This window comes from Muscardinus avellanarius, assembly GCF_963383645.1.
Source record: "Muscardinus avellanarius genome assembly, chromosome: 10".
Taxonomy (NCBI): domain Eukaryota; kingdom Metazoa; phylum Chordata; class Mammalia; order Rodentia; family Gliridae; genus Muscardinus; species Muscardinus avellanarius.
In genome coordinates, this window is record NC_137796.1 from 76529438 (window position 1) to 76544785 (window position 15348).

Genomic DNA, 15348 nt, shown 5'->3' on the forward strand with positions numbered 1-15348 from the left:
AAGATGACCTATGCCTGGTTTACCTCTATAAACTTACTCTATATTGCTTGAAATCAGAGAATGCCACCAAGACTTTCTGTGTTTGTTGAAATCAGTTGAGTAATACTAACAACCAACTCCCTAAACTATTTCTTGCCAGCTACATATATATTCTTGTACAGAAACATTTCCCAAAACTCAGTGTCTCAAATCACATGCTCCCAAATTAAACCAGAAATATTTTATTCAAGAAGAACCCAGAGACACAGAAGAAATAAAATTTGGGGGCATATGCCTGTTCAATCCTATAGAAACACAAACTTAGAATCACTAAAATGTTAAATATTACAAATCTTCACAGTCTAGTGTGATCTTCTTAGTGTAGATGTGAGAAATAGTTCACTTTGACTAAATTCCCTGATTACAGTTCAATAATACCATACTTTATCTTTTTAAAAACTCCAGAGAGTAGGATATCTTTCACTTGCTGAGACACCAGCAAATTTTACTGACATTCTCTTACCTTGTTATTCCTCCAAGGAGGCTGGTCTGTTCTTTCTCAAGATTCTTAACTTATTTAATCCTAAAGGATATTGTAGAAAACAAGGAAAAAATTGTTTTGATAGAAATTATATAATTCAGATCTAGCTTCAATGGAGAAAAGATATAGAAAGGGGACAATTAGTAGCAATTGTGTACCTGCTTTATGCCAAATATTCACATACATTATCTCACTCAAGCCTGGAAACAATACTTGGGAGTAAATTTAGGTTTAATTTTAGAGGTGAAAAAACTGAGGCTCAGAGAGGTTAAACCATTTTCCCAAGGTCAAATGGCAAACTGGGACAAGAGCCATCTGACTCTAAAGCTAAAGCTCTTTCTACTCTACAAGGCAGTTCAGTCTAGTGAAAAATCCACTCTTGAAAAGCTCTCAGAATTGTGTACATACAAGGGGGTTAGTGAGGATCCTTTGGAACCTTCCAATTCTGTTTTACCTGCACTGAACTGTGAGCACACATGCACACACATAGAGTCCCCCCCCACCCATCCCCCTCTTCATTCTTACTTTCCCCTTTTGAGTGAAATTCTGCACTGAGGATAGTTTCTGAGCTGTGTTTGCAGGAAGCTGTCCTTGATTCTGTTATTGAGCTCACACCCCCATTCTTGACTTCCCAAGCGGCTCTGAGAAATAGAGGAGGAAATGCAAAAAAGTATATGATGGGATCCTCTGACACCATGGTGGAAATTAGCACATTTCCCAGAAGACCAAGATAAAAATGCATGTGAGAAGAACAAGGGAGCCAAACAGATGGGGCAGTAAAATGAAGGCGGAATGAGCTCATCAGGATTCCCAGCACATGGTTTAAGTCCATACTGGGCTCTCAGCTGACCTGGGACCAGCAGACATAGTGAATGAGTGGGTGGTTACTCTGCTGCAGCATCAGTTACACTAAGAGATTAGGTGGCGCTGATTCACTGCTGCAGATCTGCACGACTTTTCAAGTGGAAGAAAATCTGTGGGCCCTGGTCTCTGCCACTCAGATAACCAACCTCGTGGGTAGCATGAGTCATACATGCAGGATTTTTCAGGTAGACAGGGTGGTTGTGTTGTGAGTAAACCATGGGTGAGCTTTCATGTTGTTGAGATCAGGTTTCACAGCTAACAGCACCTGCTTGTGTGAAGGTTTAGCTGCTGTATTATACAACCAGCCTACCTTTTCAGACTTACTCTTGGTTACAGGTGGCTTATAACGCACACAGAAAAAACAATGTTCTGAAATGTTTTTCATCCTGAACAGCAATTCTTTCTTTCCTAAACTACCAAGCTCCTGAATAGAGCCAGAAGGACCATTAGCGAGTCTAACCTAATTCCCTCATCTTGTATGCAAGCAAACTGAAGTCCAGAAAGGAAAAATAGCTTGCCCAAAAACCACTTAGCTAGTGACAGTTGGTATTAGGACTCGAACTCCTCATTCCTAAACCAGCAGATTCTCTACTGCTCCAGGAAGATAAAGCCCTAAATAGCATATACCCTGTTAACTAAGCCCTCTAATTATACTGCCTCCAGAGAGAATAACATCTCCAATGCCTGGGTCTTTCCATCTGGGCTTTGGCAATTTCACCGATTGCTTCTCATATTGGAATCTCTTTTAAGAAATTTAAGAGTAATTATTTTGGGATATATGCTATTTTTATGTCTTCTTGTACACTGCCTTCTTTGTTCAGGAGGAAATTAGAATTCTGGAAATACACTTGATTTTATTTAATTATTAAAAGAATGAGCCTCTATTTCAAGTAGCTGCAAATATGAATTATTAGTCGGTGTCAAGAAAGGACATATGGGGCAATATAGGAACAATAATAATCTATCATCACATCCAATTAAAATCTACCTAGGTCTATAAGTAAAAGAACTTCAAATCTATGTCTGGAAGTTTTAAAAGTCACAACCTTAACCAGATAATTCTTAACAAGTCTAGATTTGGTGCCTTACCAGAATCATCAAATATATAACATTTACTAAAATGTTTTTAAACCTTGTTGCCTTCATTTTTGCAATTTGAATGCATAGGTGGGCTTATTTGAATTTTCTGAGTTTTCAAGGAGCTGAAGTAGAAAGGATGTGGGAAGTCTACTCAAGGTTATATTTTCAAAGTATAACCATTATTTCCTGGTAATGCAGACCATGAGAGACATTAGCCCATTACTCACCCCCCCATCTCCCACCCTTACCTTTTCCACTAACGAATATTCTTACCTGAGTCATAACTTGCATTGTCTTCTGCTTTAGAAACTGTGTAGATCAGGTTTCCTGCCTTTAATTCTTATCCTTGAAGAGATTTTCATGAATAGAACTTTTCTTATAATTTAGCAACATTGTCCTTGAAAACCCCACAACTATTTACATAACAGAAGCTATTGTTTGAAGTGCAAAGCAGGTCAGGATTTGGTTTCTAGAGATTAATCACTGCAGTCTATTTTATATTATCATAATTATTTTGATACAATTTGTTTTCAGAATCAACTTCAGCTTCCATGTACAAGTGACAAATCCATTTGTTTCTGGTAGAATGGATAATGTGATTAATGACCTTGCAACAGGATTTCTTAAAAAAGAGGGAAAAAAAGATTTCCATTTTTAATGCACAGTAAACCAGCTCAGTCTGTCACTGTGCATCAAAATCGCTCTGAACTTGTTTGTACGCCATAGATTAGATCTGGAAACAAATTTGCTCCTCTCTTTGGGGGGGGGTTCTGTTATACGTTCTCTTCAAGAGTCTGAGGGCAGTGTCCTCACACTGGGAAAGTGGACAACGTGGGTTCTCCATTCACAAGGGCAGGGCACCGTTTTACGACGTGGCGTCATCAGGATGACTCCAGTCAGATGATCCTCATCGAGCTCAGGTCTTGCTGAATTAAGGTCACTGTGAGCTAGGCCGTCACGGGACACATACTAGAGAGCCCTTGGGTGGCCGCATGACTCTGACCCCTCGTTTGCTATGGGTGTCCCCTAGGGCCAGCCAGCGTCCGTCTGGCGCCTGGTCTCGGCACCCCTGAGGGTCTGAGAATTCGCCCCAGCCAGCCGGGGTGAGGGAAGGACCGGGCGTGCTGAGCCCGTCGGCCCCCAGAAGCGGCCGTCGTGCGGCTCCTTCCCGCCTCTGGAGCAGGGGGCCCACGCCCTGCTCGGCGGCGCGTGTCCGCCGGGGCGCCTCCTGGGGAAGCCGAGTGGCCGCCCCCTCAGGGCTTCTAGTGCCGCGCAGGGGCTCCCGGCGCCTCCACACCAGTGCGGCCCACGTCCTCCGGAGGGTCCTCGGGGCGCCTGGGCATGGCGAGCCTCCGCTCCCCGGGGCAGCCAGATCTTCGGGGGCTTCAGCGCTCCCTTCCCGGGCCCCCGGGACCCCGCGCTCGCGCCTCAAGTTCCGGCCCACGCGCCCGCCCGGGAGCCCGGCGCGCCGGGAGAAGCGCCCCCGCCCCGCCCCCCGCGTGACGCGCAGCGAGCCGGGCCAATCACAGCCCGCGGCGCGCGCCCCACGCGCGGGCCCCCCCGCCAGCTTAAGAAAGGGCGCGCGGGCCGGGCCGGGTGGAGCGCGGCGCCGGGCGCTGGGTGCTGCTGCGCGACGGCAGGCGGCGCCGGCCCTGCGGCCCTCGCGGCCCCTCGAGCGGCGCCCGCCCGGACGCAGCGCCCGCGAAGGCGCCTCCTGCCGCGCGCCCCGACGGCGCCGCCGAGCCCGCCCGCCCGCGGATGCCGAGGTGAGCGGGGCGGCGGCGAGATGATGGAGCTGCTGGTCGCCGGCTTGGCGCTCGTCTGGGCCGCCGGAGCCCAAGACAGCCCGGCGCCCGGCAGCCGCTTCGTGTGCACCGCGCTGCCCCCGGAGGCGGCGCGCGCCGGCTGCCCGCTGCCCGCGATGCCCATGCAGGGCGGCGCGCTGAGCCCCGAGGAGGAGCTGCGCGCCGCGGTGCTGCAGCTGCGGGAGACCGTCGTGCAGCAGAAGGAGACCCTGGGTGCGCAGCGCGAGGCCATCCGGGAGCTCACGGGCAAGCTGGCGCGCTGCGAGGGGCTGGCGGGCGGCAAGGCGCGGGGCGCCACGGGCAAGGACACCATGGGCGACCTGCCGCGGGACCCCGGCCACGTCGTGGAGCAGCTCAGCCGCTCGCTGCAGACCCTCAAGGACCGCCTGGAGAGCCTCGAGGTAGCGGCGTGCGGGGGGCCCGGGGGATTCTCCTCCGGTTCGTGGGACAGAGGTTATGTGTGTGGGGGGGTGTTCGTGGTCCTGGCCAGGGCGCGCTCCTCCGCGGGGTGAGCCCCGGGAAGCAAAAAGAGGGTTTCGGACCTGCTCTGAACCTTACATGCGTCGCACCCCTTCATCTTTCTCGTTCTCGTCCCTTTGTCCCCTTGTTGGAAGGAAAGGGTTGAATCCGCCCCACCTTCTGGGCCCCAGGTCTGCCCCTTGGACCCACAGTGAACTTCTCCGGATCCTGGCTAGAGAACCAGGACCTCCAAACTGGGCGCGACAAATCCCGGGACGCGGCAGCCTCTTTCCTCTCCCACCAGCTTAGGACATGCTCCCGCTGGCAGTGCGGAGTTCTTGAAGGCTGCCGTGGGAGGTCAGCCGTCCTGGGCATCTGGTGGTTTGGTTTATAAATCGGGTTGGGCTGAACCAGAGGAGGTGAGGGCGCAGGGTTGGCGGGGGATCTTGTTGGGAGATGGTGAGGCTCAGCAGAAAGAGAGCGGCGCAGAGGTTGGGGGGGTGTCACTGAGTACCCCGAGAATGTGCATCAGATCAAACCTCGTTAACTTCAAAGACGTCTCAATCTACTGAGTTTAAGGTGATTTCCCGATTGCTTTGAGGGAAGGAATTCCATTTTCTTCTCTTGAAAGATGTGTACAGTTTGAAACTTTGAGAGAGAAATCTTCAATTAATTTTCATCTTTGCTTTCCACCCTGTTTAGGAAGTGTGGACATTTCTGTTAATAGCATTTATCAAAATATCTATTAACAAAATAAGGTGGAAATTACAGGTGGTGATTATTGCTAAATTTTTGGACAGTTTCTTTTGGCATGATGGCTAAATACAGTATTTCCAGCATCTGTACCTCCCATGAGTCATTATGATTACTAACAGCTAACATTTCTTGAGTACTAAGTATGAGTCAGGCATATTATTTAATTTTAACCCTTGCAACAATGAATAGCATGAAGCACAGTTTCTATTTTCTGCAATTTATAATGTGGAACACTCAGACATAGAAAGGGGTAAAAAGCTTGCCAAGGGCTCTTAGCTAAGGCAGTGAATGTCAGGCTGCCTCCAGAGCCAGCATGATGGCAGAGCAATAAGAGAACTAGGAAGCGAGTATTTAGAAACAGCATTAAAAATAAAGATTTCTGGAATAGTAATGTTTTATGCCAGTCATTTCCCAGAAATATTTCTGCAAGCATAATTATTTACCTCTGTGCTACCCTGGAACTTGGGAGCTTTGTCATTTCTAGATGAAAACTCACCAGCTTTGAGTACCATTGATTAACTCAGGGAAAAAAATATACTGTGTTTTGGTCTTTCTCTAATATAGATTTATAAGTGTTTGTTTAAATTTTAACTTTCAACTTTTTAATAAGAGGAGAAAAGCAGCTTTTGAAAGCAGAAAACAAGATCCATAAGTTTTAAATGTTGCAGCAAAATAATTTTTGTCTGTCTTTGAAAATTTTTCTCTATCAAATAAATAAAAGCATCAGTGAAATGCTCCCTTTTGAGCCGTTGACACCATTTAATGCTGAGTTTTGGAAGCTTCTCCCTGTGTGGTTGGGTCATTGGAGCTATATGTCATAATTTCTAGTCAGCTGGCCTGAATATCTCTTCCTCTTGTGTCCTTTCCTCTGCAACTGAAAGCTCCAGCTCCGAACAAATGTGTCAAATGCTGGGCTGCCCAGCGACTTTCGAGAGGTGCTCCAGCGGCGGCTGGGCGAGCTGGAGAGGCAGCTGCTACGCAAGGTGGCAGAGCTGGAGGACGAGAAGTCCCTTCTCCACAATGAGACCTCTGCTCACAGGCAGAAGACAGAGAGCACCCTGAACGCGCTGCTGCAGAGGGTGACAGAGCTGGAGAGAGGTACGTGCTGTGCTTGTTTCCCTGTCTGGGAGTGGCCTGGTTTTCATCACTTGTGGTCAGACCCATGGTTTCAGTTTGTTTCAGTGGTGATTATGGCATAACATGGAGATGGTTCCAGGATATTTGTGCAAATAATAATGGTGACTGACAATGGTCATCTTGGGGATTAGCCCCCATCCCTCTGGCATTACCTTGCAGTAGATTCTGTATATCTTTCTCTTCCTTGTTCACAGTATGGTGGATAAATTTCTCCCACAGGAGATGGAAAGGAAGGGACCAAGGAGCTGAGATAATTCAAATTATATTATCAACCTCAAATTGTTGGATGGCCTGGGTGTGAAGTTTTAGGTTTGCTGGCAGAGATATTATAATTTTCTCACATGCACTAACTGACAAAGGCAGTTTTTAATTACTGAGTTTCATGAATTGGTAGGAGAATAGCCAATAGCAGAATGTCCGGTGACTCTCCTAATGACTTTGGCTGAGGAGGGCCAGATGGGAAAAAGGAATGAAGGTGACTATTCCATCCCACCAGTCACCTGTTTCCTTTACCCCTTCCCTATTATTTTTTATCTAGAGAAGCTTGTTCTTTCTTCCCCGCCCCTTTCAGAAAAGGGTAAGTGTACCTTACCCATTTGACAAGGATTCTTGAGTTTCCAAAACAGTTTCCTCTCTGCATTGCCTTAGCTGCTAGGAGACGCTCGGAGACTCATTAGGTCCCAGCGCCTTCCCTGAAGACAGAGCAGCTGCTGCTGAGGCCTTGCTCACCAAGCAGGAGGAAAGGGCAGCATCTAACCACAGGTGAGAGTGGGTCCCTCCACCCAGCCTCAGTCACAATGGCATTCGGGACATTCAGGGCCATGGAACAGGCACGCTTCAGTCATTTAGTATCTTGAAAGGGTAGTCATAGAGCCAGAGGAGGGCTCTGCTAGAGACCTTGAGGGCTGTGGACCTCACTTGGCACAGTAGCTAAGTTGCACCGTGATTAAGGAAAAGGATTAATAAAGTCAGAGTGGAGTTGTGCCAGACAGTGCTGAGCACTTCACCTCAGTTAATCGGATTCCTGCTATGCCCATTTCACAGACGAGAAACATGCTCACTTCTCTTCCAGACAAGTGTCTTTAGGGAGAGGGAGCCAAACAGGCATGGGCTGTTCCCTGGTGAGTGCAACAGTGACATAACCCTGTCCCTCCCTATTCTCTGACTCAAGGCTGGTGTGTTTCACTTCACTTACTCCAAGTCCCTTCATCATGACTTTGGCCACTGGAAGCTGCTACTCTGTGACTTTCCCTCCCATCCCCAGCCTGTCTCTTCAGAGTCAGAAGGAAACAGTCAGGACTTGGGCTCAGCCATTCTGGTTCTGGCACCCACGCTCTTGATCCTTAGTTCACTGAAAGTCCTCAGAGTTCTCTGGCCCAGAGGGGAAGCTTGATGACACAAGGGCCCAGCCCCTGGTGGCTACTCTCTGGCTCAGAGAAGCAACTTAGCTTCTCTAGTCTGCTGCCTTTTCACCCCACCACGGGATCACTAGAATCCTTTCTCCAACTCAATTCTGCAATGAATATCTAAGGAAAGTGACTATTTACTGACCAGTTTGTTTCTGGGCAGTTGAGTTTTTTTCCATCCTGTTTGTGACCATTCTAAAGGAATGTATAACCACCCAGCCCCCAGTGCACTAGGAGTTGGAAATATACCCAATTCCTTAGAGGCATCCAGCTGAGCCCAGAGGAGGTAGATCACAACCATGCACCAAGTGGAGGGCTTTGGGGATCTCTTCTGGCCTATGGTCCATCATCTTGTGCTTATTCTGGGCCAGACACTCTTCTGTGGGTTCCATGCTCTGTCTTCTGTAAGCCCTGAAACACCCTGTGGCAAGTATTAGTTAAAGAGAGACGGAGTGAGAGAGCCAAGTAATGCCAGCATTCATTGCAGAGCTGGGACTGAGGTTGGTGGTGACCCCAGAGGAGGAAGGGAACCTCCAGGCCTGCTGTGCAAGAGGCTGCCTGGAGCCCAGCAGGCAGCTCCTGGCCCTGCATGTGGATGCTCACACTACTTGGGTGTTCAGGATACCCACTTTTCTTTGTTGCAAGGCTTGCTCATTTGCAAGGGCCTCCAGAGCCTGGACCAGCTGGCCAGGTGCAGCCCAGCTCGGTGTTAAAATCGATGTTGGCACTGAGAAGACCAGAGCCTCCCCCTTTTTAGCCCTAGGCTACCCGCCCCCCTCCTTAGGCTTGTCTGCCACCTGCAGTTCCTGATTTATTGGTCAGGCCTTTTAATTCCTTAATTGGTTTTAACTAAGTTTCCTCTGAACCACCAAGCTGTTTTATTTAAATAAAGGGCACCAGATTTCAGGGTAAAAGCCCCCTCTTCTGCCCCTCGGCTCTCCTAGCTCTAATTAAGCCTATCTGTTGTTACTAAGCTAACGATATTACTGACACTGAATCTTATTAAATTGGCAAGCCTGCCCACCTGCAAGCATGGTCGCTATTTCTCTTTATTAGATAATGATGCCTTCATTAAGAACATGGCCATTTGCCACTTGAAGATTAAGTACTAGTGGCTACATGTCAGGGAAAGAGAGACTAACGGTTCCTGCTCTGTCAGTTGATAGTTATGTGACCTTGGGTAAGTCACCTCTTCTCTGAGCCTTGGCACTTTGTTCCACCTGCAAAATCAAGGAATGGGGGCTTTCTTGTTCTGTTTTTGTTCATCCTGACGAGGGCCAGCCCTTGCCTTAACTCTGGCCTTGCCTCTCAGTTTTCCCAGGTACCCAGGTCTTTCTGGCTTTTGACAGGTGCTCAGCAGCACCACAGCCTGTGTTGAGGGTTCCCTGTAGCAAGTCTGGATGAACCAGATGAGACTGTACAATCACGGGCATAAGCAACACTAACTGGGAAGCCCAGGTTCTAGTACTGACACTCTCCTTGCTGGAGAGGCTGGAAGGAGCACCGTCCTTTACAGAAAGCCCTCCTCAGATAGGAATGAACTCCGGAACCAAAGGGTTTCTCATGTGTCCTTTATTCTGACAGAATTCAAGTTAGGGATTTGGGGTGGAGAAAGGTCATCTGGGTGCTTAATGAACACTTGTAAAGAGTGTTTAGATCTACCCTTCACCATCAGGGCCTGGTCTCTGAATAAGAGGAAAGCTTTTACCATAACATCTCACAGAATCAAGTGTTTTCCTACAAAATTTTTGTAATCTGTGAAAACTCAACAGGGACTATCTGTTGTTAAATTAATTTTGAGCTTAAACCAAGACTGTATTGAAAGTTATTTCAAGGATTTTGAAAGTGTCACATACATAGGGGTGGCCAGAGGTCAGAGAAGATTTTCACTAGTCCCAGAAAGGTCTGGGAGCCCCAACCCTCTGGCCAGGTGTGTTAGCTGAGTAGGTGCAAGTGAGTGGGGCACTTGTGCATGTATTTGTTTCTCACTGGCTTCAGACTATAAGAAATGATCAAGAAACACAGTCCTCTCTTGAGGAGAAAAGTGCAAATTAGGAGCTAAGGTGTTTTAGACCAATAGCCACTTGTAAATTAAGTTGTAGTGTCAAGACTCAGAGTCCAATTCTTTAGCCTGAGCAGTGGTAATTATTTAGTGTGACAAGTGACATGGGCATACTGTGACAAGTGTTTATGAAGTACCTGGGTCTCTGTGAGAGTCTCCTTTTCCAAGCCCAAGTCTTTGGCTTCAGATCCTGCCCTTGCTAAAGAAACCAACGTATTAAGAGTTCAAGGAAAAATCTGAGGAAACAAGACTTGGATAAGGAAGGGGTTTCTCTCTTAATGAAACAAGGAAACTAAATTTAACTTGTCTGTACCCCTTCCTGAAGCTTTCTAGTTACCTGATATGATTGTGAAAATAGGGAGCATTAACCAGAAGATGCCAGAGCTTTTTCCTCCTGGATTTAAGTAGACCTCTTTTCCTGTCCTAAAACACAGAACACAATTCTCTAAGGTGTCTAGTGTATGGCTTACAAAAGGTTCCTTTCCCCACTCTCTTTTCCTGGGCTTCCTTGGGGCCTGTCCTTATTGGTACTTCTGCATGGAGTCCTCATGGAAAGGCCCTGCGGTGCCTTGGGCTCTTCTTTGTTCTTCGCATCTTCTGATTGCTCCCTGCCACTACCCTCATAACAGAAATCAGTGCCTGCCCTCCCTCTGTGCCCCACTGCTGGTTACCAGCCTGTCTTCCCACCCAGAAGGGTAGGATTGTCTCTTAGACTAGCAGACAGTAGCACTTTGGACAGTGGCCGGCATGTGACTGTTGTCCGATCACTCTAGGGTCTGCCTGAGTATGGGGTCCAGAAGAGCCTTGCTTAGGCCAGGCTGGAGGAAGGGTAGCCTAACATGCTATGGCCCCTCTTCTCTCTACCCAGGCAACAGTGCGTTTAAGTCGCCAGATGCATTCAAAGTGTCCCTCCCTCTCCGCACAAACTACCTGTATGGCAAGATCAAGAAGACTCTGCCAGAGCTGTATGCCTTCACCATCTGCCTGTGGCTGCGGTCCAGCGCCTCGCCAGGCATCGGCACTCCATTCTCTTATGCTGTGCCTGGGCAGGCCAATGAGATCGTGTTGATAGAATGGGGTAACAACCCTATTGAGCTGCTCATCAATGACAAGGTGAGTGAGGCCTGCCTGTTCTCCCTCTCCCATCAGACTGCAGATCCAGGTGTTAGGGGAGTAGACACCTAGAGGAAGTAACTACCTGGTCCACCTTTCGCACAGTGGTGCAAATAGCAGCCAGGCATACTCTCCTTCACCCACAGAGTGTTGGCCACAGGCACGTGTCTGCGGGGCCATCGTTATGGGGGCAACTTTGCACTGTGTCATTCCTACTCTGGGCATCTCACAGTGGACCAAGGAGGGGGCAGCTGTAGCTCATGTAGAGCCAAGCTGTGAGTGGCCAAGAGGCAGTACAGGGTACACCACACACTGGGGGAGCAGAAGAGCAAAGAATAGATCTCTTGTGTGCAGGGGAAGCCTGCATTACCCTCCCCAGGTGCACTGATTAAGGGTGTGTGTTTGTCTTTCTGAGGGTAAGAGACCTCATGGGCATATCTTTTTTGAGAGTTCAAGTTTATTGAAATGTAATTTGCTGAAATTTACATGTTTTAATGTATGTTTCAGCCAGTTTTGATCAATGTAGTCAGTTGTGTAACCACAATCAGCAAAAATATAAAAGTGTCATCACCCCCAAATTCTCTCATTCACCTTCCTAGTCATTTCCACCAGCCCATTACCACTGCTGATGTTCTCTGGGCCTAGAGTCTTACCTTTTCCTGAGAAAATGCCTCTTTTTAATAGACATTCAGGAATATGTTCTCCTTAAAAGACCAGCTCCAGGCCTCTGGGTGCCCTCCAATAGCTCCACTTCAAAGCTTTCCTTCCAGATTCAGACTCATCATAACAAGAGGGCATACTAGGTCCTGATTGTGTTTAAGTGTTGGATGGTGATGCCAACTTTTTGGCTGTGCATGCTGCCACTGGGGTGGGAGAGAGGGAGGGCAGCCCATCTCCTCAGCCTATAGTCTTCCCAGAACTGCCCTGAGTAGAGTTTAAGTTGAAAACGCCGAGGAGTGGGCCTACTGCGCTCCTTCTAGCAGCAACCACTTACCTGAGCCAAGGATTAATTGTTCCAAATAACACCCTAGGCCAAGGTAGGACTGAGAGCCTTGTTTTCCTCTCTATGTAGACCTCTTGTAAACATCTAATTCCTGGGAGGGAGGCTTCAGGTTGCTAGGAGACCCACAGTAACAACAGGGCAGTTTGCAGCCGCACTTTCTGTAGTGCTCTCAGGCTGCCCGAGCCTTCCTGCAGCTCCATGTGCATGTCCCCCCACACTTAGAGCACACACATGCTTGGAGACCTCCCCAAACATGTGAGTGCGCGCGCACGCGCGCGCACACACACACACACACACACACACACACACACACACACACACAGGTTTAGGACTCTATCTGAGGAGAGAAGATCCCTGCTCTGATTGTTTTCTGAAGAAGTTGGTCCAGTAGAGACCTGACTTCCCTTCAGCTCTGCTTGGGAAACTCAGGGCCAGCATGGGAAGGTCGATTCCTCAGCCAAGCCAGGGACCAAGAGTGTCCAGGCCACCTCAGGGGCTTATGCTGAGGTTTCCCCTTTCCTTGCACGAGTGTCACACACATGGCAGATGGAGTCAGAAAAGGAAGCCCAGTTGGGACCCTAGACAGTGGGAGAAGCAGTGGGCCTGGGGTTCCCGGGCAGCTTTCTACTTTCTGCCCTGGGGGAGTGTATGGCGATGGGACCCACAGTCCTCACTTACATGTTGCTGCTCACAGGTCGCACAGCTACCCCTGTTTGTCAGCGATGGCAAGTGGCACCACATCTGCGTCACCTGGACAACGCGGGACGGCATGTGGGAAGCTTTCCAGGATGGGGAGAAGCTTGGCACTGGGGAGAACCTGGCCCCTTGGCACCCCATCAAGCCAGGGGGTGTCCTGATCCTCGGGCAGGAGCAGGTGGGTATCCTCCCAGGGATGCTGCCATTCCAATGGCCCAAGGTTTGCTGCAGGCTACTTCCCCTGGCCCCCAGACCTAGTCATTGTGGTGAGAGAGCCAGCCCAGTGAGCCCATACTGTCTTCAGGCCAAGGGCAGGCATGGGAATGTGGCCAGCACTGAGAGGGACCAGGCTGGTGAGGTGGCTTCAGACAGATTCCAAGATGGAGCCTGACACAGAGGAGGGGTGGTAGTGTCCCTGTGGTCAACATGCACCTGTGATTCAGGCATCGGCCTCCTGGGGTGGAGGCTTTGGAGGGGCATCTTTCAGTGTCCTTGTGAACCTCTGGGCATTTTCATTTACCTGGTACACGCTTGCTCAGAGTTGCAATGCTGGCACCCAGAAAGGCCATTAGGAAACATCTGGGGTGCTCAGTCTACAGGGGGGATGGGGCCAAGAAAGAGACACCTGGGGGAATCCCCTAAGAAATTTACCACCTAAGTGAGGAGGGGCAAAGAAGTCGGTTGGCTGGTGTTGGCAGATAAGAGTTGACATGCCATCCTGTGTTTGAGATTTAATGGAAAATGAGAGAATAATTACTAGGTACTTGGAGTCTGGTCCCTTCTTGGTGCACTTTCTCTCTCTCTCTCTCTCTCTCTCTCTCTCTCTCTCTCTCTCTCTCTCTCTCTCTCTCACACACACACACACACACACACACACACACACACACACACAGAGTTATCTCCTGAGAATGATCAGGAGACCCAGCTTTAGTCCAGTTTGGGGCAAGTGTCTCTTCCTTCTAGCCTCAGTTTTCTGGTATAAAATGGGTGGTTTGAATAAATCTGTCTCCCAGGCCTGATATGCCATTGAGTTGCAGACTCTGGGGTTCAGAGGGTGTGGTGATGGTGATGGGGTGGGCAGGTGGTAGTTAGGGAAATGTTTAGTTTGTGAGCCCGCCTTGATAGGAGTGTCCTGTTCTCATTTCCCAGGACACCGTGGGGGGCAGGTTCGATGCCACGCAGGCATTTGTTGGGGAGCTCAGCCAGTTCAACATATGGGACCGTGTCCTTCGTGCACAAGAAATCATCAACATCGCCAACTGCTCCACAAACATGCCAGGCAATATCATTCCCTGGGTGGACAACAACGTTGACGTGTTTGGAGGGGCTTCCAAGTGGCCTGTGGAGACTTGTGAGGAGCGTCTCCTGGACTTGTAGCCACCCTCTCCTTGTCCAGGAGGGGACTGGGCTGTCCCTGTGAGGAGTTCAGGGCAGTTACTCTCTATTTAAACTGTGTAAAACCTCTTGCCCAAATGGGCAGGACCCCAAAGCCTGTTTCTGGGGAATCTCTAAGACTGAGGCTGTGAGGTAGCATTTGTTACTGGCATATTTGTTCTTTCCTAAGATTGTGTTGTTTTGAGGCATAGTGCTAGAATCCCCTGGGAAGAAGCCCTGAGCCCCACATGGGCAGGTAGCCAACTTCCTGTCTGGGGTGAATTGAAGTCCACGAGCCCCTCTCTGGAACCCCTGTAAGTGCTAGCCCAGCCCAGCCCACCCTTTTGGGTCCTTGGTGTCCCGTGTATATCTTCTGTCTGTCCCCTTTAACAGCTCTCCTCCCCAAGTGGCCGGTGTCCCTTGTGGAGTGCATCCCTGCTGATGACTGAGCACGCAGCAAAGCAGCCGCTCCTGACATGCTGAAGGGTGTCTCCCTTGGTGTCCTGTGCATTGTGAGTCTTCCTGGCTCAGGAAGGCTCAAACTGGAGGGCCACTGTCCACATAGCCCTGCCTTCCCTGGGGCAAGCAGGGTCCCCAGCTCCAGAGAGGAGGCCGTGAAGCACCCAGAATAAAGCATGGCTGTGACAGCTGTCCCCTCCCCCCTGCCACCTTTTCCTCAGACCCACGCTTGACAGAATCATCGCTAGGCTGGCTTTGAAAGGCCTCTTTTCATCTGGTGCCAAAGGTCATTTGCAGCTTTTACAACCATTCGGTGTGGTATGCGGGGACTTATTTTTCCTCAGCAGAAAAGAGCAGTCATTGCCATATGAAGGCTCCCCTGTTTCCATGTTCCGCCCACTGTGAGGAATGTGCTCAGTTTTTAATCCACGTTGATCCCTGTGAGCATTTGACTGTCCCCATCGACTGTTTCCCCCAGAACTTTGAAGAAAATGGATGTCATTTAGCTGGTATTTGCTTAGTGACTCCAGGCTGCTTAATACATTGTAATTTATTTTAAAGAGAAAATAATTAAGTGGGGGAAATTTATAAAGCTAAATATTATATATTTTATT

The 15348-nt window shown here is 49.1% G+C and overlaps 1 protein-coding gene across 1 annotated transcript; it reads left to right on the forward strand.

Annotated features, from left to right (window-relative positions):
* Positions 1–4250: 4250 nt before the first annotated feature.
* NPTX2 (neuronal pentraxin 2) lies at positions 4251–14278 on the forward strand (the record flags this gene model as incomplete). Its single annotated transcript, XM_080704195.1, has 5 exons — positions 4251–4670; positions 6366–6582; positions 10958–11202; positions 12900–13079; positions 14051–14278. The coding sequence occupies 5 exons, from the start codon at positions 4251–4253 to the stop codon at positions 14276–14278; spliced, it is 1290 nt and encodes a 429-aa protein (XP_080560321.1).
* Positions 14279–15348: the final 1070 nt, after the last annotated feature.